Raw genomic sequence first — 26,270 nt, 5'->3', positions numbered from 1 at the left:
TCGGTGCCGTTTCCTGCTCTCACCCTGAACTAGACAATTTCATTCACTTTGCCTCCAATTTCCACCCTTCCCTCACCTTCACATGGTCCATCTCTGACTCTTCCCTTCCTCGACTTCTCCATCTCCATCTCTGGGGATAGGTTATTGACCAACATTCACTATAAGCCCACTGACTCCCACAGCTACCTGGACTACACTTCCTCCCACCCTGCCTCCTGTAAGGACTCTATTCCATTCTCCCAGTTTCTCCGTCTCTGCCGCATCTGCTCCGACGATGCCACCTTCCACACCAGTGCTTCTGACATGTCTTCCTTTTTCCTCAACCGAGGATTCCCCTCTACCGTGGTTGACATGACCCTCGACCGTGTCCGTTCTATCTCCCGCACTTCTGCCCTCACCCCTGCCCCTCCCTCCCAGAACCACGATAGAGTTCCCCTTGTCCTCACCTTTCACCACACCAGCCTCCACATTCAACGGATCATCCTCCGCCATTTCCGCCACCTCCAAAGTGATCCCACCACCAAACGCATCTTCCCCTCCCTTCCCCTTTCAGCATTCCGTAGGGACCACTCCCTCTGAGACACCCTAGTCCACTCCTCTATCACCCCCAGCACCCTTCCCCTTCGCCTGGCACCTTCCCGTGCAAGCACAGGAGATGTAACACCTGCCCTTATACCTCCCCCCTTCCCACTGTCCAGGGCCCCAAACACCCCCTCCAGGTGAAACAGCAATTTACTTGTACTTCTTGCAATCTAGTATACTGTATTCGCTGCTCACGATGTGGTCTCCTCTACATTGGGGAGACCAAACGCAGTTTGGCTGACCGCTTTGCAGAACACCTCTGTTCAGTCCGTAAGGGTGACCCCGAGCTTCTGGTCGCCTGTCATTTTAATTCACCGCCCCATTCCCACTCAGACCTCACCGTCTTCGGCCTCTTGCATTGTTCCATGGAAGCTCACCGTCAACTCGAGGAACAGCACCTCATCTTCCGATTAGGCACTTTACAGCCTTCCGGACTCAATATCGAGTTCAACAATTTCAGATCATAACCTCGGCCCCTATTACATTTTTACTTACATTTTTTATCCACACCTTTGTTTTGGCTTCCCCCCCTTTTTTTTTCTCTCTCTCTCCCACATGTCAGCTGTCTCCCATTCTGCCAGAACATTTCACACCTAATCTAGAGCCGTCTTTTGTCTTCACTAGTCCTATCACCATCTCGTCTCGTTTTGAAAACCTCTTAATGTCGCTTCACTTCTCTCCCAGCTTGGCCTCTTAATCTATTTCATTTCCTGTGCTTCTTTAGTCTTGACAAAGGGTTTTCACATGAAACGTTGACTCTATTTTCTCTCCACGGATGTTACCTGGCCTGCTGAGTTTTTCCAGCATTTTCTGTTGTTATTTTTAATATACTACGTGTCAACTTAATTCAGCCATCTTAAAGCCATATATTCAGTCTTTATTTTTATAGAGATTTTAGAAGACGAGTTGATTAGAGCATTTGAGTTTCTCTGCAGTACAGGTTGAGGAGCTGGAAGAAGTAAAACTGAGGCCCTACATTGCCACTACTGGCAGGTGGGTGTAATTACAGCGTGACACGTTTACTTGGGCAGTTTCTTCTATAAATGTGGCTATAGGAATTTATAATGAAAAAAGGTGACACAAAGGCGTGAGAAAAAATAACAACAGGAAGCGTGTGCAGATGTAATATTTTAAATATATTACTAATTAATCTCTTGCAGAGTCGCACACAGTGTTGGAGAATATAGTCTTCTATTTTCATGTTTCAGTTTTTCTCTCTGTTTCTCCTCCTTTGGCTCTGTCTCTCTTTCTTTCACTTCTCGTCTTGTTTCTCTCAACTCTTTTTTTCTTCCACCCCATCTATCCTGAGGAAAATGTGAGGAAAATGTATTCCTCAGCGACTTCCTTCCCATACCCTCCCCCAATCACTGGGGCTTCTCACCAATCCCCCACTCTTATTGTATACCCCTACTCACCCCCCCAACCACTCCCATCCCCCTCCCATTCAGTTCCCCAAGGGCAGGTGGCGAGATTCCAGAGACCCCCTTACCCTCAAGCAGTTTCTCCCTACCCTACCTTTCTATTAGTTTCCCATAAAGAGGCTTTGTTTTCAAAATTTGAATTTTTTAAAAATAAATTAAATTGTTATAAATTAAAATCCCTTTCATAGGTGTAAGCCACAAGCTGTTAACTTTTCTACAAAACACAGGTGAGGTAATCAGTTTCAAAATTCAACCAGTGTTCTTTTGATAATTGTATAAAATTACAGGAAGAAAGACACACACACTCTCTCCCCTCACCTCTCTCTCCCTCTCTCCTTCTGTCTCTCCCTCTCACTTTCTGAAGTTTATAGAACACAAAGCAAGGCGTGCAATCAGAACCCTGTCATTTTTCTATCTCTCATGCACAGACACACACAATGTGAACAAAGCCTCCTGCACTTTACCCAAGTAAAACATTTGAAATTTGACCTCCAGCTTTTCTGGGAGGTAAGGGAGACAAGTGTTGGTGAGAGAGTCCAGGGGGCTGGTGGGGTGGGGGACGGCAAGGAAGCCTAGGGAGGGAGGGAGGGGTAGAAATGGGCGAAGATGCGAGCGGGAGCTAGGAAGCAAGGGGAGCAGGAGTCGGGTGCGACTGTTAGAGGATTTAGGAAGGGGATAAAGGCAGCTGTAGAGGGATTGAGGGGAGCTGGGGAGGGGACAAAGGAGAGGGTTTAAGAGGGTTGGGTACAGCTATGGAGTGGGTATTTATAATGTTAAGTGGCACAGCCTGCTTGTTTGTGTTCCATATGGGCTGACGATGCCACATGTATTTTTTCTTTAAATTATCTTTATTTTTTATAATAAGAGAAAATTGGATACATATTTAAAGCAGATGAAGATCCAAGGCTATGGAGAGATAACAGGCCCAATGCCTGCTCCACGCATCGCAATCCAATTTTGTAGTGGGAACTTAAAAGAGGCGAGAAGTCCCTCATTTACATATGTAAGGTGCCTAATGGCTGTTATAGATGGCTGCCTGGTACGCCTGAAAAATGACCCAACCCAATATCAGGTCAGATGTCTTTCAGGCATCCTTGGGGCGCAGGACATTGGTCCTTGAAAATGGCCCTCATTGTGCCCATTTGATGTCCGCAAAATGAGCTCAACGCGGTCCAATTTCTCCCCCTTTATGTTGAAGATGTTACATAAATGGATTTGTTATTGAGGTGATGATGTCAGCTGATGCGGCTGCTTTTCTACTTCCTTGAGCCTCTGAGGTTCGTGTCCAACTTAAGTGTGCAAGTGATAGTTTGTTTCAGTCTTTCGGAGAAAAATCATAGGATAAGTGATGTTTACTGAAGGGCAATTTCAGTTGTAACAGGCTATATTGTTTCCATGACAGGGTGAAAAAGCTTATAACAGAGGCCCTCAACAAGAACCAGTTTCTGAAGCGACTGGAGACACAGCATTTCAGAGAAATGGTGGAGTGTATGTATGAGAAAAACTACCAACATGGTGACTATGTGATTAAGCAAGGGGAACCAGGCAACCATCTCTTTGTGCTGGCAGGTACTCTGCATTTTGAAATATTTGTAAAATTCTTGAATTTACTCTTGAAGTTACAGTGGGGGAAGAATTGCTCTGGTCACTCTATGCAGTGGCATCATGGGCGCGGACTTTGGGTGACCAGCCGGTAGAGCGCCCGATAGTTCCAGCGATAGGCCAGGCCTCATTAGCACTCGGTCAGCGGGCTGCAGGCATGAAATGAGTGCCCCGGGGACAGACCACCGACTGCACTATCGGGCAGCCCAGTCAGCCTCTGGGCAAGAAGAAGGTAAACTTGTGGAGGGGGTTCCGATCTCGAGAAGGTTGAATGGGAGGGGGAGGAATCAGTGTGCCAGTGGCCCAGGCTGGCTTTGTTGAGCCCAGATAAGCACACCTGTTCCTCGTAGCCCCACAAAAATACAGGAAAACTTACCTTTGGGCTCTTTTCTGCACATGCTCCACCCAGTGCTGTCCTAATATGATAACTGGGGCCTTGTGTTTGTCGAACCGACCACTTGACGCAGGCAGGTGTTCTACCTGCCCGCCCTGCATCCACACTGACAGCAGGAACAGGCTGATAAGTCATTCCCCATCATTTTTGGTGCACTACTGCTCCATTTCCATCAGGTGTGAGGAAGCAAAACCTCCCCCATATATGTATTCTTGAGAATTTCATCTGGTCGGTATTTAAAACAAGTCTCTGTACTGCACATGGTGAATAGAGCAATTATTCCACAGTATCACTTTGCAACGAGCTAAAATGTAATAATCATGTAAACTTAAAGTCAGGAGCATCAGGAATGAAGAACTAATAATCCCCTTAAATAAAAACAGAAAATGCAGGAAATATTCAGCAGGTCAGGCAGCATCTGTGGAGAGAGAAACAAAGTTAATGTTTCAGGTCGATGACCTTTCGTCAGAATTGACAAAGGGTCATTGACCTGAAACGTTAACTCTGTTTCTCTCTCCACAGATGCTGCCTGACCTGCTGAGTATTTCCAGTATTTTCTGTTTTTATTTCAGATTTCCAGCATCCGCAGTATTTTGCTTTTGTATTAATAATCTCCTTAGTCTGTTGAAAATTTATAAAAACAAAAAAAGACCTGCATTTATGTAGTGCCTTTCACAACCTCAGGACATCCTAAAGTGCTTTCCAACCAATGAAATATTTTTTGTTGCAGTGTTGTCGCTGTTGTAATGTAGCAAATGTGGCAGCCAATTTGCGCACAGCAAGCTGCCCCAAATAGCAATGAAATAAATAACCAGCTGTTTTTAGATGTTGGTTGAGGGATGAATGTTGACCAGGGCAAAACAAGTGAACTCCCCTGCTCTTCTTTGAGTAGCACCCTGGAATCTTTTATATCCACCTGAGAGAGTAGACAGGGCCTCAATTTAATTTCTCATCTGAAAGACAGCACCTACTGACAGTGCAGGACTCCCTAAGTACTTCACTGGGGTGTCAGCCTGAATTTTGTGTTCAAGTCTTTGGAGTGGGACTTTGAACCCACAACCTTCTGACTCACAGGTGAGAGTGCTACCAACTGAGACATGACTTCTACATTTAAATAAGGAATATTAGTTGCCAACACATTTCACAGCAACTCGATGAGCGTAACTTTCACTTTGGACAGTGGCAGCAACTGGTCAGCCGCCCGTTATACATGCTGCCAACTTTCCTTTCCATTGACCATGTAGTAAGTCTTTTTCAATATTTCCCAAAAAAACGATTCAGCTCATTTAAAGTTCTAAAACACTTTTAGGAAAGGATGACCCCATCAAGTGTACATACTGGTAATAGGTAAAACTGCTGCATTGGAATGCTTTTTCCTGCTTCAGACCTTGTTCTCACTGGGATATTTTCTGTTTTATAATGTCCTTTCTTTTGTCTCTTTTTGACAGAGGGCAAACTGGAGGTCTTCCAAAATAACAAAATTCTAACATCTATCAGTATATGGACAGCATTTGGTGAACTTGCTATTTTATATAACTGCACAAGGACAGCCTCTGTGAAAGGTATAGATCTTCCATTATTCAAAGTGCAATTAAAACAATTCTTTAGCAGTTCAGTATCTTTATTAATATGTTTGAGCATTTTGTGTATGACCGTGAACCCTTCAATTAATATGCTTTTCTAGTGTATGGTGCTTATTTTGCAAGCAGCCTCCATTGATCAATATATTCATATTAGACTAATGTCATGGAGGGATAAATAAGTGCTGGCAGTTTATCTATTAACTGTAAGCTTACATATGAAGCTACAGTACTTCAGAAATTGATTCTGAAACCATATTAGAAATGACATTAGAAACATCCTTCCCCCACAACTGCCTCTTGAGGCAATTCAAAAGAATTTTAAACGTAGAATAATGAATAACTAGAATTGACTAAAAGACACTAATCTAACCTTGGGCTCAGATGATGTCATAAACCATAACAACAAAGCAAGACCAATTCATAAGCATTGTTTGATGGCAAAATTAGATTACAATCATGAAATTGCTCCTTGGTGTCTGTTATTACTGCTTTAATTATATGTGAGAGCTTATTGGGGTTAGATTCTGATCTTGTGATGGCATCAGCTGTCTGTGCAAACACCACTGACATTCTTACCTCTAATGTACAATAACATTGATTCTGTTGGATTAAAAGCATATTTGAAATGATTACTGCAAAATTCTCATTTAGAGTTGATTAATAAGTAGTTCTATGACATATATATATATATATAAACACACACACACACACTATATATATATATGTATTTATGCACACTTGTATATTCTGTTACTACAGTGGATCTGGCTTTAAAGGAGCTACATATTCTGTTAACATCTTCTCTGTATAGAACTGTATATTTTGCATGCAATCATGATGTACTAACATAATAATAGCATAAATCATTACATTTAATTTTTAGCATTAGTTTACCAATCTGATTAATCGTATGTTTTAGCTGAAAATTTAAATTCATGTTTGGGTTTTCTTAGTTACCACTTCATCTAGGCAGTTGCTGGACTAGATTCATGAAGTGCGTTGAATCTCAGTTCACATCATGGGTAGAGTGTATGAACATGCACTCCGCTCAGTAAAACTTGGGTGCAAGAAGTGGAGGCCTCAACAGATAAGTGTAAAAATTGTTTTTTGGGGGCCAGGAGGAGCAGGAGTGCTTCCCCAGGCCCCACAAGGAAAGATTGGGCTGCAGCCGCCCTGGGATTCCGCTCCCCCTCCCCCTAAACCCACCTTTCCATGTTTGCTTAACTCGCCTGAACTCCTCTAACAACTTACCTCAAGTGCCAGCTGGCCAGCCTCCAGGCTGCCTGATAGCCACCGGCCAGAAGCGGGTGAGCTACCTCTGAACAATCACCTCTGCCAGGCAGCTTCCACATCTATGTTAATGAGGCCTGGCCGTTAAAATGGACCGGGCGTCTCACATCACCTCTCGAAGTGGCGACCTTATGTTCTACAGCCTGACCACCCCAGGAGTTAAAATTTCCCCCATTTGTTTCTTCTTCTCTTCACTTATTTTCTTTGATTTCCCTCCTCTTAGTAAAGGGGTTGTCTCCTTGCAGGGGGCCTGGTTCAGTTTCTCCTCCAGTATCTCACCTATTATTCACATGTGAATCTTGATGAGGGGCATCAGCTGACTATTCGACCACCAGGGTCATCATAAGTGACGGTGATTCTATCCTCAGCCAATGTCCACAAAGCATACTTCCAGCAAGGCATCATTGGATGGTGATCAGGAGCGGAAACCCAATCTGATTCTCTGCTCTCAACCCAGATGCTATGGCTGATAGTTGCACTGCTATGGCCAACCCAGCTAAGATCAGCCACCCCAGCCCAGACCAGGGATGAAATCTGAAACTTTCCAGGTGTAATGTGGCTCAACTACTCACTGGACAAACTCACTGAGCCAGCAGATGAATCCACTGTAACAGGGTTACTGTTGAGATACCGCGGCAAACGTGGGAGTCGAGACCAGAGCTATTGAAAACACAACTGCTTTATTCCAACCACATGAAAAACAGGAACTAGAAAAGCCCGCGCATCCACTTAAATACTTCCCAGACAGGAAGTGCTCCCGGCAGCCTGTCCCTGCGGGAAACAAGTTGCTGGAGGAAAGGGCCCCCGGCTGGGGGCTTCTGCTTAGACTGTCTGTGCCGCCGTGAGCGGATTATGTCCAGTGGTGGCGTGTCGCCACAGAGCTCCCCCCAGAATCCGCTTAGGAGGAGTGGACGAGTCGTGACGGTGGTCTAATGGTTCTGCCGCAGCGGCTCTGAGTGGTCGCCGGTCTGGTTGGTTGGGTCGGGCGGTTCGCCGCCGGCTGTGCTGGCTTGCCGGGGGGACGGCCTCTAGTTGGAGGCTGGGCCACGGGGACATGTTCCCCTGGCTCTGTGTGTGCTGGTTTGAGCCGGTCGATGGAGACTGTCTCGACCCTGTCGCCGAGTCGCAGCTTGAAGACCTTGTCCCCGGTTTGTAGTACCTCGTACGGACCATCGTACGGGGGTCGAAGGGGCCCGCGGTGCGCGTCGTGTCGCACGAAGACGAAGCGCGCCTGCTGTAATTTTGGCGGGACGTGAGGTGCGAGTTCGCCGTGTCGGTTGACCGGAAGCGGGGCGAACTGCTGAGTGGAAGAGAAAGAGTCGAGCCGCTGCTGTTCGGCCGACCAAGGCTTGGTAGGCTCCGGAAGGAATTCGCCTGGGACGCGCAGCGGTTGTCCGTAGACTAACTCCGCTGCCGAGGACTGGAGGTCTTCCTTGACCGCGGTGCGTAGGCCGAGTAGCACCCACAGTAGGCGGTCAGTCCAGGTACTGTCCTGCAGGCCGGCGCGGAGTGAGGCCTTGAGTGACCTGTGGAAGCGTTCACAAAGTCCGTTGGCCTGCGGGTGGTACGCCGTGGTGCGGTGGAGCGTCACCCCGAGGTTGCGTGCTGTGGCCGTCCAGAGTTCGGAGGTGAACTGGGCGCCTCTGTCGGAGGTTATGTCGGCCGGTACGCCGAACCTCGCAACCCAGGTGTTAACGAACGCCCTGGCGATGTCGGCTGTGGTGGTGGAGGTCAGCGGCACTGCCTCAGGCCAGCGTGTGTAGCGGTCGACCATCGTGAGGAGATAAGTTTGGCCTTGCGATGGCGGCAGGGGACCGACGATGTCGACGTGTACGTGGTCGAAGCGGCGGCTGGGTACCTCGAAGTCTCCCAGGGGTGCTTTGGTGTGCAGCTGTACCTTAGCCCATTGGCAGGTGAGGCAGGAGGTGGCCCAAGTCCGAACATCTCTGCTGAGGCCGCGCCAGACGAAGCGCTTGGAGAGGAGTTTGACGGACGCGCGGGAACCCGGGTGAGAGAGCCCGTGGAGCGCGTCGAAGACGCGGTGGCGCCAGGTCTCAGGGACGACCGGCCTGGGTTGGCCGAGTGAGACGTCGCACGTGACTGCCGTGGCTTCGGGCCCGTGCGCGACCTTGGCTAGGCGTAGCCCTGGCAGGCTGGTAGCCGCCGAGAGGAGGTCTGGGTCCGTGAGCTGGGCCGCTGCTAGTTGTGCGTAGTCGACTGCGAGGTGATTCGCACAGACGGCGGGACAGGAAAGGCAGTCGGCGACCACGTTGTCTCTACCGGAGACGTGCTGAATGTCCGTAGTAAACTCGGAGACGGCCGCGAGCTGGCATTGCTGCCTAGCGGACCAGGGTTCGGTGTGCTTGGCCATCGCGTATGTGAGTGGCTTGTGGTCCACATACGCGGTGAAGGGGCGGCCTTCCAGGAGGAACCTGAAATGGCGGACCGACAGGTGGAGTGCGAGAAGCTCACGGTCGAAAGTGGAGTATTTGACCTCCGGGGGGCGCAGTTGGCAGCTGTAGAAGGCAAGTGGCTGCCACGCGCCATTGACCCACTGCTCGAACACGGCCCCGACCGCGTGGTCGGAGGCGTCGGTGGTGAGCGCGACCCGGGCATCGGCCCTCGGGTGCGCGAGCAGAGTGGCGTTGGCGAGCGCGTTTTTGGTGGCGTCGAAGGTGGCTGCCGTGTCAGTGGTCCAGGCTACGTCCATCTTGCCGGATTTTCCTCGGAGGGAGTCGTATAGGGGCTTCATGAGGGCTGCGGCTCTGGGGATGAACCTGTTGTAGAAGTTCACCATCCCGAGGAACTCCTGGAGGCCCTTGATGGTTGTGGGGCGGGGGAATTGCTGGACGGCCTGCACCTTGTTGGGCAGGGGGACGGCCCCAGCAGGGGTGATGTGGTGACCGAGAAAATCGATCTCGGTTAGGCCGAATTGGCACTTCGCCGGGCTGAGGATGAGCCCGTGTTGGGCTAGGCACCCGAACAGGATGCGAAGGTGTTCGAGGTGTTCCTGTTTGGAGGAGCTGGCCACGAGAATGTCATCTAGATAGACGAATAGGAAGTTCAGGTCCCGGAGGACTGAGTCCAGAAGGCGCTGGAAAGCCTGTGCTGCATTCTTGAAGCCGAGGGGCATCCTCAGGAACTCGAACAGGCCGAATGGGGTGATGACGGCCGTTTTGGGGATGTCCGCGGGGTGTACGGGGACTTGGTGGTAACCGCGCACCAGGTCGACTTTGGAAAAGACGGTTCGTCCGGCCAGTCGGGCCGAGAAGTCCTGGATGTGTGGCACCGGGTATCGATCGGGGGTGGTGGCGTCGTTGAGGCGGCGGTAGTCCCCGCAAGGGCGCCAGCCTCCGCCGGGCTTGGGGGCGATGTGGAGGGGCGAGGCCCAAGGGCTGCTGGAGCGGCGGATGATGCCGAGTTGTGCCATGTTGGTGAACTCGGCCCGCGCGATTTCCAGCTTGGCCGGGTTGAGTCTGCGGGCGTGGGCAGAAACTGGGGGGCCGGTGGTGGGGATATAGTGTTCCACACCGTGCTTGGCGGCTTTGGCCGAAAAGGTCGGGTTAGTGAGGGCGGGAAACTCAGCTAGGAGTGCCGAGTAGTCGTCCGTGGCTCTGGCGAGGCAGTAGGTCGTCAGGCCGGCCGAACGGGCCGGGGTAAAGGCGCCGGGGATGGGGGCCATAGTGTTGATGTCGACGAGGCGGTGCCTCGGAATGTCGACAAGGAGGCCGTGGGCGCGTAGGAAGTCAGCGCCGATGAGTGGGCAGAGGACCTTGGCTGTGAGGAACTCCCAGCGGTAGCGGCGGCCCGCGAGGTCGAGCGTGACCATGCGGGTGCCATATGTGCGGATTTCAGAGCCGTTGGCTGCAGCCAGTGTGATACCCCGTGTGCTGCGTTGGATCTCAAGGGCGGAGGCGGGGGTGATGCTGTGCTGGGCCCCTGTGTCGCACAGAAATCGGCGGTTGGTTCTGTCGTCAGTGACGTACAGTAGGGGCTCCTTCTGCCCTGCGGCCATCGCGGGGGCCGGTGCGGGGGGGGGTTTGAAGGTACACGGTGGCGTGCAGCGTTGAGCCCTAGCGCCAAAACGGGTGTGGTAGTAGCAGTGACCCGGAGTGGTAGGGCGGTCGGGCCTAGCGGCCCGGGAAGACCGCGTGGTCGTTGCCGTGAGGTCGGGCGCGACGTCGCAAGCGGCCTGTGCAGAGAGCAGCCGGTCGGCCTTTTCGGCTATATCATTCAGGTCCGTGGAGTCAGACTCCACAATAAGCGGGTGGATGCTGGCGGGGAGCTGCCGAATGAAAAGCGTGCGAAAAAGGGCGCCGGGATTTTTGTCGTCTGAGAGGGACAGCATGTGGGAAAGCAGGTCTGATGGTGAAGCGTCACCAAGGCCGGGGAGGTCCAGGAGTTGGCAGTGGCGCTGGTAAGAGGACGTTTGAAATTTTTTAAGTAGCGCAGCCTTCAGATGTTCGTACTTGCCCTCCGTTGGTGGATTCTGCAGCGCTGGCCAAACCTTGGGGACTGTAGCGTAGGTGAGCGAGGCGACGAGGTAGTCGTACTTCGTGGCGTCGACTGTAATGCCTTTCAGCCGGAATCTGGACTCAGCTTGAACGAACCAGGCTTCGGCGAGGTTCTCCCAAAAGTCTGGTAATTTAACCGTGACTGCGTTTGTATCCACCATGCTAGCTTAGGATTCGTCCTGAGCGTCGGGGTCACCAGTGTTGAGATACCGCGGCAAACGTGGGAGTCGAGACCAGAGCTATTGAAAACACAACTGCTTTATTCCAACCACATGAAAAACAGGAACTAGAAAAGCCCGCGCATCCACTTAAATACTTCCCAGACAGGAAGTGCTCCCGGCAGCCTGTCCCTGCGGGAAACAAGTTGCTGGAGGAAAGGGCCCCCGGCTGGGGGCTTCTGCTTAGACTGTCTGTGCCGCCGTGAGCGGATTATGTCCAGTGGTGGCGTGTCGCCACATTACTCAGGTTGTTAGATATGAGAAAAACAGCAACTGACAGTTGACAGTAGTTACATGCGTCATTACTTGTTCTGTGATTGTCCTCTTAAAGCTGTAAGCAGTGTCAAAACCTGGGTGCTGGACCGAGAAATCTTTCAGAATATTATGAGAAGAACAGCTCAGGCCAGACATGAGCAGTACAGAAACTTCCTCAGAAGGTAAATGTCAGTGTTAGCATTGTGTATGCGTGCGTGTAACACATGAGGATATAAAAAGAAAAGAGAGACTTGCATTTATATAGTGCCTTTTACAACCTCAGGATGTCCTAAAGTGCTTTACAGCCAATGAAGTAATTTGGAAGTGTTGTCATGTTGTAATGTAGGAAGCATGGCAGCCAATTTGCACACAGCAGGATCCCACAAATGGCAATGTAATACTCACCAGATAATCAGTTTTTAGGTGTTGGTTAAGAAATAAATATTGGCCAGGACACTGTGGAGAACTCTCCTGTTCTTCTTTGAACTAGTGCCATGGGATCTTTTACTTCCACCTGAGAGGGCCGAAGGGGCCTTGGTTTAACGTTTCATCTGAAAGACGGTACCTCCGACAGTGCTGCACTCCCTCAGTAATGCAGTGAATTGTCAACCTAGATTATGCGCTCCAGTCTCTGGAGTGGGACTTTAACTCACAACCTTCTATCTCAGAGGCGAGAGTGCTACCACTGAGCCATGGCTGACACATTTAATAGCAACTTCCATTTAAGTAACGCTCCTCACGTGCAGCAAGACATCTTGGAGCACTTCACAATAAGGAGGAAAAAGATACGGTTCATTGAGTGTGGAGAAAAAAATGCAGCAGTTAGAATGAAGTACCAAAGGCAGAGTAGAAGGTGAAAGTCTTGAGATTTTTGGAAATAGGGTAGGAGGTGAAAGGGCAGAGGGAACTGGATAGTGAATTCTAGAGGAGGCTAGCTGCAGAGATGTAAGGTAGAAGGAGATCAAGTAAGCAGGGTGGGGCAAGGCCATGGAAGCATTTGAAAACAAGGATAAGAATGTTGAAATTGACAAGTGGGGGTAGGTGCAGCGAGGTGATGGTAATGTGGGACTTATTATGGGGGAGGACACAGGCTGCACAGTTTTGGATGAGTTGAAGGTTGAATTGGGGAGGCCAGCTAGAAGAACATTAGAGAAGCAAGCCTTGAGTGGTGAAGGCATGGACGAGGGTTTCAACAGCAGAAGGGGAGAGATGTGGCAGAGGTGGGAGAACATGGTTTTGGAGCAGATATGGGAGAGGAAGCTGAATTTCCACTGGGGTTCTCATGATCTACTGTTTAACTTTGGTGGGTGATCGGGATAACCCATATCACAATTTAAGGCCAGTATCTGCACTCAGAAAGTAAATTTAGAGAACATGTGAAACAATCAGTACGTTTACCATTTTTAACCAGTAACTCAGATATGCTCATGATTTCATCTGAATAATTTTTAGTCTTTCAATTTAATGTTCCAACTGCAGCAGGATGGGTCCGAGTTTTGTTCACCCACTCTGTGATGCATATAAATACTTTCCTCACCCTCACTTACAAAAAAAATCTGAACGGGTTCCGTAGAGAAATAAAAATCACATTTCCCTTCTGTTTCCCCACCCATCCCGAAAAATCACGTTGTACTGTTACAGTCCCTGTTTTGTATTTCTGGAAATATTAGCAGCTATAGTGTACTTTTTTACGCAATTAAATTGATCCTGAACAGTAACACACAGGATTTGCAGGATCAAACAAATTATTAGCTCAATGGTTTACAATGATAATTGTCTGACAAATTTATTGAAAACAAGAATGTTTTTTAATGATTTATGTCTCATATATTTTTCTAGTGTTTCTCTGCTTAAGAACCTACCAGAAGATAAACTCGCGAAGATAGTGGACTGCTTGGAAGTGGTAAGTTACTCAATGTAAAGGAAAGAAAGACTTGCATTTATATAGCGCCTTTCATGACCACCGGACGTCTCAAAGCACTTTATAGCCAATGAAATACTTTTGGAGTGTAGTTACTGTTGTAATGTGGGAAACTCGGCAGCCAATTTGCGCACAGCAAGCTCCCACAAACAGCAATGTGATAATGACCAGATAATCTGTTTTTTTTATGTCGATTGCACTGTCACAGTCCCTGTTTTGTATTTTTGAAAATATTAGCAGCTATACTGAAACAATGGAAATACCTTGTAATCCACCATTAAGCCTCTCTGTTTCTCACCTTTACGACAAAATATTGGCAGAAGTATTGGATAATCCTGAGGTATTAAAACTGTGCCATTCACGTGTAGTTTAGAAATCTGAGCAGGAGATTGTAATAAATTTGTCACATCAGTGTTTAGAAATTACTGCATATATTTATTAACAGAAAGGTTGAAAAAAATGAAAACTAATATTTAATATTTTCCCCAAATATTATTTAATGTTTGAAATATGTGCATTTTACTAAGCCCATACCATGAAAACTACATCAAATAAAACGTTTCACATTCATTTTTTTGTACTAAGATTAATTTCCTTCTGTTTTAATTTGTGATGATATCACTGACTATAGGATATAAAGGGAGTCTGGAGGTATAAACCCACCCAATTTTCCTGTTAGACCTAATTGACACATGACCTTATTGTGAATGTATTTCCTTCTCCTCAGTTAAAAGCATTTTAACAGAATAGGGTCAGCTGTTCTACACTAAATTAATTGTAAGCACCAAACAGTGGATGAATATGAACTGTTCAATTTCATTTTAATGTTAATAGATTTACCTCTTAAAAAAAACTAAAAGGCAAATACACACTAGTGTAGGATTTGTGAAATAAATGATATGAAATTTTGTGATAAACTTCTGAAAATGCAAACAGTAAGGGGGTTGGCCAAAAGGCAAAAACATGGTGCTGTGCTAAATAAGACATGCCTGTTCGAAAGTCTGGATTTAGCACAGAAATTTAGTCCTAATTGCTGATTACCATAATTTGAATTTGCCTGGACGTGCTAAATCAGACACCTGCAGGTTTAGCACTCCAGTGTTGATTAGATGTAATTTTCGTGGAGCAGTATATGTGGGCTCCTCACACCCACTTCCACTGAAGGTGTGGAGTGCGCTGGCTGGCACACAGAGGCACGTTGCAGGATGGTTCAGGGACTGAGGGAGAGAGTGCACAGGTTCTCGGACGTGGCACTGGAGGTCCTGGTGGAGGAGGTCCAGAGGAGGAGGGATGACCTGTACCCGCAGAGGAAAGGACGCCACCTTGCCCTCCTCGACCTCCTGTCCCTCTCTCCTACAGCAACTGGTGCTGCTCTGTCTGGCCTCATGTTCTTCTCCCATTCCTCGTTCAGACCAAGGCAGATCCCCAGCATGTTCCCATGACCAAGCACTCCCTTTCTCCTGGTAACTCCTATACGATGTCCAATAAGGTGGAGTAGCGCAGCACTCACTCTTTTTAGGTGAAGTCCTCAGAGAATTTCCAGATTAAATGTTGCTCGAGTGTTGGTAAAGTCTTGACAAAGTGTCCCAGAAAGTCTCCCGATATATTTCAGAGGTCCTCTTCACCGCTCCAGCAGCAATGAACATGAAATGGTGAGTATCCCTTTAAGTAGCGCTTGAAATCCACGTCAATGCCATGTTTACTCCTAAACAGCTGGTCGCTGTTAGGAGAGGGCATTAGGACAAGCGCTAGCCACCAAAATGCCGTGCAGCCTCTTTAGTGAGCACTAGCAGGCATTTTAAGTGGCAATCAGCCCCTTAACGAGCCTCCGGGCAGCCGTTCCTCGTGCAGGCTTCAACTCCTTTACCAAGATGGCATCTTGGGCTAAACATGAGCTAAATTGGCGTTTCAGGTCAAGACCCCATCTTAGCTACCTCTGAGGCTCATTAGCACCTAAAGTATCCGGTGAAAATCGCCCCCCTTAGAGAAATCAAAACTGAATCCTTAATGTTACCTTTTCCTCTCACTTCCCTGGTTGCCCCGGGCTATGCACATCAGATGGCTGAGAGTGTGGATGCTTGAGTTGTTTGCAGGATTCTGGCATCACCAGGACGTGTGTTACAGTGGCCGAGGCATGACTCTCTTATTTTCCCTTCCCATGGGGTGAAGAGCCTGGCTTCCTTCTGATGCCTATTCTTGATGCATTAGCATAGCAACAAAACAGAGAGGAAAATCAATGATATGTGGGAATCAAATGAGTTTCCTCCAATGCTGTGGTGCTACACGTTGGTAGTCTAATACTGTTCATAATATTTCATTCTGGTTAAGATTCTAGTTCAGTATTAAGATGATGAAGATATCTTTGTCTATTTTTACCCGGCTTCAATCTCTGCAGGGATTATCCCGATCTCCTGTCACAACTAGTTGGGGGATTAGAGAAACCCCTGGAGAAATGGCATAAATTACTGAAAATGACCATTAACACCATTTCTCCAGGGGTTCTGCCAATCACCCAAATTCAGAGCCACTGTATTTTCTGCCCCTCTTCTGGCCTTTTCACTCCATGCAACACTTTCTAGGCCACAAGGTGGGCAGGCAAGCAACTGCTAGGCCTCTACAAATCGTCCAACAATTTTTGGCAATTCATATCTCACGGCATATCTCTTCCTCGCCACAAATTGCTGACTGATTTACACACTAATAACTCAACGTTATTTTCCCAGCAAATTCTGGGCCATTATTTGCAAATATTGTGGACAATGCTTGTGCTCTGGAAGAAAATTCAGTACTGGAAGGAAGTGAGCTTTGGATGGTGAGAGGTGTCTGTCTGGATGACAATCTGCAACACAAGGAGAAGGAAATTAATAATTGGAAATTATGATACTCCATTTGGACAACAGGAAGAAATTGGTGTAAAATAATTTCAGCAATAAAAAGCACAACAGGGAAAAGGAAGATAAGTAAGCTAAATTTATTCTTATTAGCAAAATAAATTTAAGGGCAGAGTGCGAATGATCCTTTTTAAAATGGTGAAGGGTATTGATAAGACTGATGTAAGGAGATATAGAAAGAAACTGTGGCCCTGAAATTCCGTGAGGGTTCTGTCTGTCTCCCACTGGGAAATGGCTGAGACCCAGTTATGCTGTGTGAGGGTTGGGAACAACAGAAGCTGGGAGTTGCCTCTCCTGATGCACAGTCGGGATCCAGCATTTGTGCGGCAGCCAGTACGCTGAGTGAGTGAATGAGTGCAAACTTGCCAAGACCCCACATCACCAGCAGGGACTCGCAGCAGCAAGTGGCTTATTGGAAGGTCACATTTACACCCTCAATTTTCTGATAGGCCACTAGCATTGTGCGAGGCCCTGCTGGTGGTGTGGGATCTGTGGAAAATTCAACCAGTGTGTTAAAAGTTACAGTTTTACATCCAAACATGAAAATTGAAAGTACAACAGATCTGGAGCCACTAACAAAAACTTTGTTTACTTTTCTTACAGGAATATTATGATAAAGGAGTCTACATTATCCGGGAAGGTGAGGAAGGGAGTACCTTCTTCATCTTGACAAAGGGAAAGGTAAGGTATCCAATGTTATTAGATGCATTTAATCGGAAATTATATCCTTATTCTTATATTTTTAAACTCACTCTCTGCAAGTTGCAGCATTAGTCAGACAATGTAATTATCTGGTAACCCTGATATTCTCAAATTAGTGCTCTCCTGTGTGCACTTTAGCTCATGGTTGGTAGGAGATTCAAAAATCAATGAGTGAAGAGGTGACTTTCTTAAAATCAGGAAGGAAAAAGGTTTTATATATTCCACAGACAGAATGACCTCAATCTTAATGGACACGATAGTAAGTCCCAAATTACTAATTTGTTAGTCTCAGGCGTAAAGAATGCAAACATTCTATATTCCTGTATTTGAACCGCTCGCTCTCTGAAACACAACAGTGTTCTGACAAAGGGTCCTCCCTGAAGTCTTAATCTGTCTTTATCTTTCTAATACTGTATTGAACAGACTGCTGTGCATTTGCAGCATTTTCTCATTTCAATTTAAACAGCTATATTGTAAGCAACCCATTTAGTATGCTGCTACATTTTATTTTGGTGGAGAAAGCAATACTATAATCAAATTATTTTGACACAATGGCCCAGAAATTCGGGTTTCCACGGGTGAGTACGCATGGGGTACTCACCCGTAGGCCCAATGGAAGTGCCGGTTTCCTGCATGCACTGCGCATGCGCGGGAAACCGGCACTTCCGTTCCTCTGAACGAAGGGGTTCAGAGGTCGAATGCGAGTGTGGGTGAGGCTGCGCGTGCGCATCGAACTTCGTTTTCTTTTACAGGTTTTCCCGCGAGGGTAAGCCTGCAGAAGTTAGAAATGTAAAAAGCAGGCGTAAGGCCTGCTTTTTACAAGGTAAGTGGTGAATTAATTAAAATTAAAACATTTTTTCCACAGTTTTATTATTTTTAAATACTTTAAAGCAAGGTAAGTTTATTTTTAGCACCGTTAGAAAATAAAATTACTTTTTTCAAAAATTTAAATTATTGTTTAAAATAGTTATTTCATGTAATTTATAGTTTATTTAAAAAATGTGATGTTTTTAAAAATTTATTTGAAGATTTAGTGCTATTTTGGGGCCGTAGTATTTATAAGTCTTGACAGCACTTCTTGTCAGACTTATGAATGGAGCATTCCCTGCTCCGATTGGCTCCCCATGGCCCACGTGATCCCAGTGGACGCATCGAACTAACTGCGCCCCTGGGATACGCAAGCACTGCGCGCCGGCAGCTGGACCAGGCCCCGGATCGGAATTCCACGGGGGCCCAGAGCTCAACGGCCAGCGCGCAAGGTAAGTGCAGGTCAGGGGCTTGCACCCGCGGGAAGCCCCTGACCCGAATTTCTGGGCCATTACTTTTATGAGATCAGTTTAAAGTAACATTCAATTTGAAACCTTTTTTTCCTGCCACTTACACCATTGGCCTCAAAAAAACAACAACATCTTGCCTTTATATAGCACCTTTAACGCACTTAAAAGAGCCTCAAGCACCTTGGAACAGTAGGGTCCTGCTTTGATTTTCTAGCACCTCACGAGGGTGGGTGCCTCCATAGAAACAGACACCCACCCTAACAATGTAAATCATCCCATCCCTGCAGTGTGGGACGTGGTCAATAACCTTAATCTTAAAACAGAGTGGTTTTATGCTGTGTCCTGCTGGCTAGGAACCATAAGTTTAGAAGCAGCTACAACTGCCCACTAATTGACCATTGTTTACAAACAGAAACACATTTTCAGGGTTTGCCTGTTTAGACCACTTCCCCACAGGAAATACTTGACCACTGGTTTTAACGAGACAGGACAGACTAAGCAGACCTGCCGGAACTTTCTACTTCAGCGAGGGTGTAAAACGGGTGATATTGGATCGGTCGCCCACTATACACTTCGCCCGATTTTTTTTTCCATTGGCTTCAGTGGAAAGGAAAATAGGGCAGGATGTGTGACAGCCAGTCTTTCCAAAATTGCCTGTTTTACACCACTGCCAAAGTTGAAAGTTCCACCTGCAATTTTAGCAGCTAATTTCACTATTGTGCTCACACTCCAATTTACTTATGAACAATGCTACAGGAGATCCACTAGCATGTTCAAACACAACAATCTTTTTTAAGTGATAGTGCTTTTTTTCAAGATGTGGCAGCAATACTTTATGATGCAAATGTCTAACCCATGTAGACTTCAGGGGTGAGCGAACCTGCTTTTTGAACTCAACTAGCTGGTGAGGGAACCAAATAGGAACTAATACCCAGTCTAAGAAACCACATTTGACTGTATGTTTTTATTACCCAATTTTAATGAGGTGAGAATCCATGAAATGTCATTCATGAGGTAGTTTCTACTAGTTAAGCACTTTGTAAAAACTGGAAACTGGTATATATCGATAGACTCTGATTTATTACAGTTTGCTTTGTGGCCAAGTTTAATCCATGTCTAGGAAATGTCATTATCCTTTACGTCTGGTTTTCTATACACAGAGACTTAACAATAGCTTCAAGCACTACGTAAATAATTAATGTCCTGCATGATACATTATCAATTGGTTCATTTCCTTTTGTCTCATTACATGCTATCTGGTTGCATATTGGTGCAGTTTGTCACAAATGTCTGTAGTTGAATAAAATATCGTCCACGTGGTAAAGTATATTATTCTTAATAAATCACTAATATAACGTACTGTATTTATGAAAGCAGTGATTTAAGCTCCTTTGGGGGAAAAATTTGGTTGCGCCCCCTTTGGGGCGCTAACTTCCTGCCCTGAAAATGTTAGCGCCCCCCCCGTGCCAGAAATTCGCTGGTAGCGCCCCAAGAGGGAGGCGCAATGGACATGATCTTCACTGTGCGCCAATTACAAGAGAAATGCAGGAAACAGCACCAACCACTGTACATGGCCTTCTTTCATCTCACAAAGGCCTTTGACACTGTCAACCGTGAGTGATTATGGAGTGTCCTCCTCAAATTCAGCTGCCCTCAAAAGTCTGTCACCATCCTCCACCTGCTTCACGATGACATGCAAGCCGTGATCCTGACCAACGGTTCCACCACAGACCCAATTCATGTACGGACTGGGGTCAAGCAAGGCTGTGTCATCGCACCAATGCTCTTCTCGATCTTCCTTGTGGCAATGCTCCATCTCACCCTCAGTAAGCTCCCCGCTGGAGTGGAGCTAATTTACAGAACAAACGGGAAACTGTTCAACCTCCATCGCCTCCAGTCCAGATCCAAGGTCGTCCCTTCCTCTGTCGTCGAATTACAGTATGCAGACAACGCTTGCGTCTGCGCACACTCGGAGGTTGAACTCCAAACCATCATCAACACCTTCACTGAAGTGTATGAGAGTATGGGCCTTACAATAAACATCCGTAAGACAAAGGTCCTCTACCAACCTGCCCCTGCCACAAAGTGCAACATCCCCACCGACACCAAGGAATCCCTGGCCCAAGACCGCACAAAGTGGAGGAGAAGCATCTGGGAAGGCGCCGAATACCTCAAGTCTCTTCGCCAGGAGCAAGCAGAAGCCAAGTGCAAGGAGCGCACGTCAACCCAAGCACCTCACCCACCTGCCCCTTCAACCACCGTCTGTCCCACCTGTGACAGAGACTGTAGGTCTCGCATTGGACTCATCAGTCACCTGAGAACTCATTTTTAATGTGGAAGCAAGTCATCCTCGGTTCCGAGGGACTGCCTAAGAAGAAGAAGGAGATCTAAGCTTCTTTGGGGGAAAAATTCGGTAGCGCCCCCCGTGCCAGAAATTCACTGGAAGCACACCCCACCCTCTTGGGGCGCTACCAGGAACTATCGCAGTGCAACATGCCGCCGCGGTATTGCAGGCCTTCCTCCCCTTATTAAATGGTAGGTGCATTGCACAGTGAGACCCAGGGCCCAGCTGGGCCACCAGGGAAAGGGGGCAGGAACTGGCAGGCGGCCAGCAACAAAAATGGCTGCCCGGCCCCTCCCCTTTAATTATCGCCACCCCGGCCGCACTTATGCCCCCATGACCCTGTCGGACATAACCTCCGGCGGTATTTCAGGGGGTGCTACCGAAGTTCACGGCTGGGGCGCGAGCGGGGCGCAGCGCATGGCAATTACGTCATCGTCTTAGGCGCAGCACCGCGGGGCGCTACCGATTATCACTGGGGCTAATGGAAGGTGCAAAGCAACCGAATTTTGTCCCCAAGGGGGAAACATCTGGTGGTGCCCCCTTTGGGGTACTACTTATAGCGCCCCGAAAAGGTTAACACCCCTGCACCGTAAATTCAGTGGTAGTGCCCCAAGAAGGAGGCGGGGCACTACTGAAATTGCTCCCCTCCTTCCTGGGGCGCTACCAGTGAATATCGCAGTGCTACGAGCAACAGCGCCACGCGCGTCGGCATGCAGCGCCGCGGTATTGCAGGCCTCACTCCCCTGATTAAAGGGGAGGGGCCTAGCACTGCGCGCACCGGGGCCCTGCTGGACCACCGGGGAATGGTGTGCCGGGAAAGCAGCCTGGTGCTCCAAATAAAAAAGGGGAAGGGGGCACGTGCTGGCAGGCGGCCAAAAGAAGTTTGCGGCCGGGGTGCGAGCGTGGCGCTGCGCACAGCGATGACATCATCGCCGGAGGCACAGCCCCGCAGGGCGCTACTGCCGCTGCTAATGGGAGGCACAAAGCAACCCAATTTTTCCCCCTTAGAATTTTAAGAGCTTAGTCACTTCCTGGTTCGCAGTCTGTGAGAATTCTGCATTTTGATTGGCTGCTTAGACAGCCTGTTAGCATCACATCAGCTCTCACTATGGAATTCCCACTATACTACGTTGATTTAAATTATGCGTCGGAAAACCCAAACTTCTCAACACAGAGATTGAGAGAGCTTTGTGCGAAGTTCCTAAAATACCTAAAAAGCTCCATTTAAATATGTTAATAAGTGACCTGCCTCTCCATGGCGGGACACTTGGACACCCCAATATCCGCCAGCATAAAAATGGCAGTGGGCACATGTGCAACAGGTTGGGTTGCATTCCGTGCATTTTAGTTTCTAACCCCCACCCTACCCGCTCCTACCTGTCGTGGGGAGTTAATATTAAGGCCCGAATCTCTGGAATTCCCTCTTTAAACCTCTCAACATCTCCCCTTCCTTAAAACCCTTCCAAAAAAATCATTTTTTCAACCACACTTTTAGTCACCACTCCTAATTGTTTCCATCCCTGGCTCAGCATCAGTTTTCCGTATATCTACCTGTGTAGTACCTTGGGATTTTTATTTAAATGTTAAAAGCACTACATAGATGCAAGTTATTGTTGTGGTAAGGCAAGCCAACTTCTATTTTAACTGTAGATATTTTGTAAACTATCTGACACAGCGCAAAAGCTCTGCTTTGTCTCAGACCAATGTGATCTTACTTTTAAGTCAGGTACAGAATAAGGAGCAATTTCACTGACCTAGGCAGGTCCGTGGCGGCCGGGGCCGGTGCCGCGGTCCCAGCCCGCTGCCTATTGCAGCCCGCACTCTCCAAGTGATTTCATGTTAATAGGTCATGTTAAGCCCGCCCTGCGAGGTTCCCAACCAAGTAAAAGTAAGTGGGTCTGATGATATCATTTGATGACACGTCATCAGCCGGTTTCCTTAAAGGGGCCATGTCCAAATTGATTTTGAGAGTTCTGCTGTCAGTGTTCTACAGCATTGTGGTGCTGTAAACACTGACAAGCACCGCACAGAGGTGCAGGGCTGCACCTAGGCTCTCCCATTACTCCCTCCATATGCTTATGGGGGGAGTCACAGCATGCAGGGAGGTTCTCTTTCCTTCCAATGGGCGGAAAAGACCTCCCCAGGAGATCAACGCAGCCTGGTTGCACATTGCACAGGAGGGCACAAGCAGGGATGTCATTAGGAGGACCAGGCTGCAGTGGCACAAACCTTTCAATGATCTCAGTAGATCACAAAATGTTACTGCCAAGCCACACTCAACCTCATCCTGCTGTGCCACTCATCACATCCACATCACAGAACACAGAAACCCCACAGTGCAGATAGAGGCCATTTCGGCCCATCGAGCCTGCACCGACACATATCCCACCCGATCCCCATAACCCCATGTATTTAATCCCCCTAACACTAAGGGTCAATTTATCATAGCCAATCATCCTAACCCACACATCTTTGGACTGTGGGAGGAAACCGGAGCACCCGGAGGAAACCCACGCAAACGCGGGGAGAATGTGCAAACTCCACACAGACAGTCACCCGAGGCCAGATTCGAACCCGGGTCCCTGGCGCTGTGAGGCAACAGTGCTAACCACTATGCCACCATGCTGCCTTCCCTACCTTACTCCTGCACACCTTTACTCACACCAACTTACCTTGCACCTCCACCCATCCCTCTCTATCTACATTATCATTTCCCCATTTCACTAGCCACCCCTCACACTCACCCTCATCCTACTGCAAGATGGCCTTCCACAGTTTTTATACTCTCAGATGACATTGATTATGATTGTTTTCTTGGACGATGGGAGGGAACTGGATACAACAGGGGGTTGCCCTACAGATAAATTATGTGGATCAATCCTGCTAGAAGATCTCCTGTCAGGGAAGACAGTGAAGTTGAAATCAGATATTACTTCTACAAACAAGTGGATCCCTTCAACATCATCAAAAAGTAATAATTGGTATATATTAGTGAGCTAAAAATTTCCAAAAAGGATCGTAGAATATGTAGAAATGCATCAGAGCCTATTAAATTCTGATTATGGGAAGTGGGCTTAAGGTCATTAGTTATTGCTTCAAAGCAGAAAAGATCATTGGGAGAATGTAATGGAAGAGCAGATAACTTGGAAAAGAGCACAAGGGACCCAACTTGGTAGTGCTACAAAACTCGATTAAGGATAAATATCAAATAATTCACTTTCATCAGAAGAGGAAGAATTTGCATACCATGCACAATTTTCGGTTTTCATAAGCTTGGGCATTTAGGTCTCTGTCACCAAACAGGCTCTTCAGCTATTAATTGGCCCCTTGGGGTTGAAAGCGATTCCATCAGACGGGGCGTCCTGTTTTGAAGCTGCTTTGGCAGCTGTTCCTCCTCAGGCAAAATGTAAGGCCACCTGATCACCATTACACACATTATCTAAGCACGAATGCATGGATTTAACGAGGCAGTTTTCAGGGGGGATGATAGTTGTCAGTTGCCACTTCTGTTATAGTTTCTTTAATTTGTTTTAACAATCTTCCAGTACAGCTGTTTTGAAAGCCTCCTTAAAGTTTGTGTGGAAGAAAGATGTGACCTAAGGGAGAAATCAAAATTATTCCCTTCACATACAGAATCAAGCCCTGCACCTCTCAGTAATAGTTTAAAACTGGCCTTAACATTGGACTGTAGATATTGGCCCAGATTTTGCAGTAAAAGTAATGGTGAGGCTATCAGCGTTCACCGTTATTAAAATGTACATCGGACAGCAACTTCCCCCTACCACATATGCACAGTTAAATATGGAAATCAGGAAGTTGATGTGCGAAGCTATGCTATACCGACATCTCGCCAAGAGACTTGGCACTGAAATTGCGATACTTGAAGGTGGCTGAAGGTGGCGGGACATATTGAGAGAGAGGTTAGCAAAGCATATTGTAAAGTCTGTGGGTTGTGCAGTTAATAAATACACAGACTTCAGAAGTAACAAACAAACAGGTCTTTACTATTCGAAGGTCCGGGCGAATCTGCCCCAGCAATCCTGCCACAACACTTATATACTGGTGTGGTCACTATCGGTATTACAGTATACAGAAGCCAAACAAATAGTGCCACACCTAAAGTAGTTCTCTTAAAGGTGAACGGTTGCATTCAATAGTTCCCTTAAAGGTAGACGGGTACATACACTACAATCCTCCTTTTTTAGCTTATTACTTACAGAGTCCCCGTTAAACATACATATCTTCAACTTCCTATAAAACAAATTACAGATATAATCTCGGTGGAGTCAATGTCATATAAAACAATTTACAGATATAATCTTGGTGGGAACAGTTCACAGGTTCAGTCTCTGCGGAAACAGTTCATAGAGTCAGTCTCTGATCTTGACTCGTTCCAAACAACATCTCTTTGGTGTAGCCGGTTCACATGGCTAGAGTGACTCCTCCATAGCCTTTTTCTTGACGTAACAGCTTGAACTTTCGTCCTGTTGAACCAGCAGTGCGGACTTTTACAACCAAGTGGCTGTCTTGACATTTTCCAGTTTTTCAACTAATTTAGCTCCTCTCGTAGTGTCCCGCCTGAGATGGTAGAAGTGCTAATATTTTAGACAGTTATTATCTTCTGCTTCTTCTTTCTCTTTTCTGCCTTTTTGAAACTCTCGGAGCTCCTTTCTCGGCTGCCAGCTGTAGCGCCACCAACTCTCTATGTTCCTTAGACCTTAAGTGCTTCATCCGGATTTCAGCACTTCGGGAGTTTTCATCACAAGCTGGGCAGACCACATCCTCGTAATATTCAGTGTCACTCAACAGGTCATGGTAATATTCGGGTTCGTCCTGAGTTAGGCCAGCGAGAGAGCCTTCTTCTTCCTCCTCACCCGTCTGGACGTTAGCTGACGGTGGTTCCTTCCCTAGACATCTTTCTTGAAAAGACTTCTTCATGCATTCATATTCATCCCGCTCTTCCTGGGTTATCTGCCATTCCTTCACGACGGACCTCATTTGTGAGTTCAATACCTTCCCTTCCATCGGGAATTGCGTTATCAGGCTATTTAATCCTTCTACTGAAGTAACGGTTTCCACATTCTTCTGTTCACCTTGACGTGATTCAACGTGCTTTTGGCATCCTTGTACAATTTGTGTTGCCACCTCAGCTATCTCCGTGACTTTTGAGAGCTCCGAACTCGTTCCCCCTGAAGATTGAAGCTCGTGTTCAGATTGTTCCCCTTGCAGAGTCTTGTCCTTCAGCATATGAAGGAGTTGGCTGACCGTTAACTCTT

The 26,270-nt window shown here is 47.3% G+C and overlaps 1 protein-coding gene across 1 annotated transcript in view; it reads left to right on the top strand.

Annotated features, from left to right (window-relative positions):
• The window catches only part of prkg2 (protein kinase cGMP-dependent 2), a 179,100-nt gene that overhangs the window by 30,210 nt on the left and 122,620 nt on the right, over nt 1–26,270 (top strand). Inside the window, exons 2-6 of the mRNA XM_085965162.1 lie at nt 3,406–3,572; nt 5,448–5,561; nt 11,936–12,041; nt 13,699–13,762; nt 17,275–17,357. Coding sequence (XP_085821288.1) covers nt 3,406–3,572; nt 5,448–5,561; nt 11,936–12,041; nt 13,699–13,762; nt 17,275–17,357 — 534 coding nt within the window. The remainder of the gene's footprint in view (nt 1–3,405; nt 3,573–5,447; nt 5,562–11,935; nt 12,042–13,698; nt 13,763–17,274; nt 17,358–26,270) is intronic.

This window comes from Somniosus microcephalus, chromosome 2 (genome assembly GCF_052327205.1).
Source record: "Somniosus microcephalus isolate GS21.2 chromosome 2, FLI_Smic_1.0, whole genome shotgun sequence".
In the NCBI taxonomy this organism is placed as follows: domain Eukaryota; kingdom Metazoa; phylum Chordata; class Chondrichthyes; order Squaliformes; family Somniosidae; genus Somniosus; species Somniosus microcephalus.
Note: the sequence above shows the minus strand (reverse complement) of the source record. Positions and strands in the feature narration are given on the sequence as shown.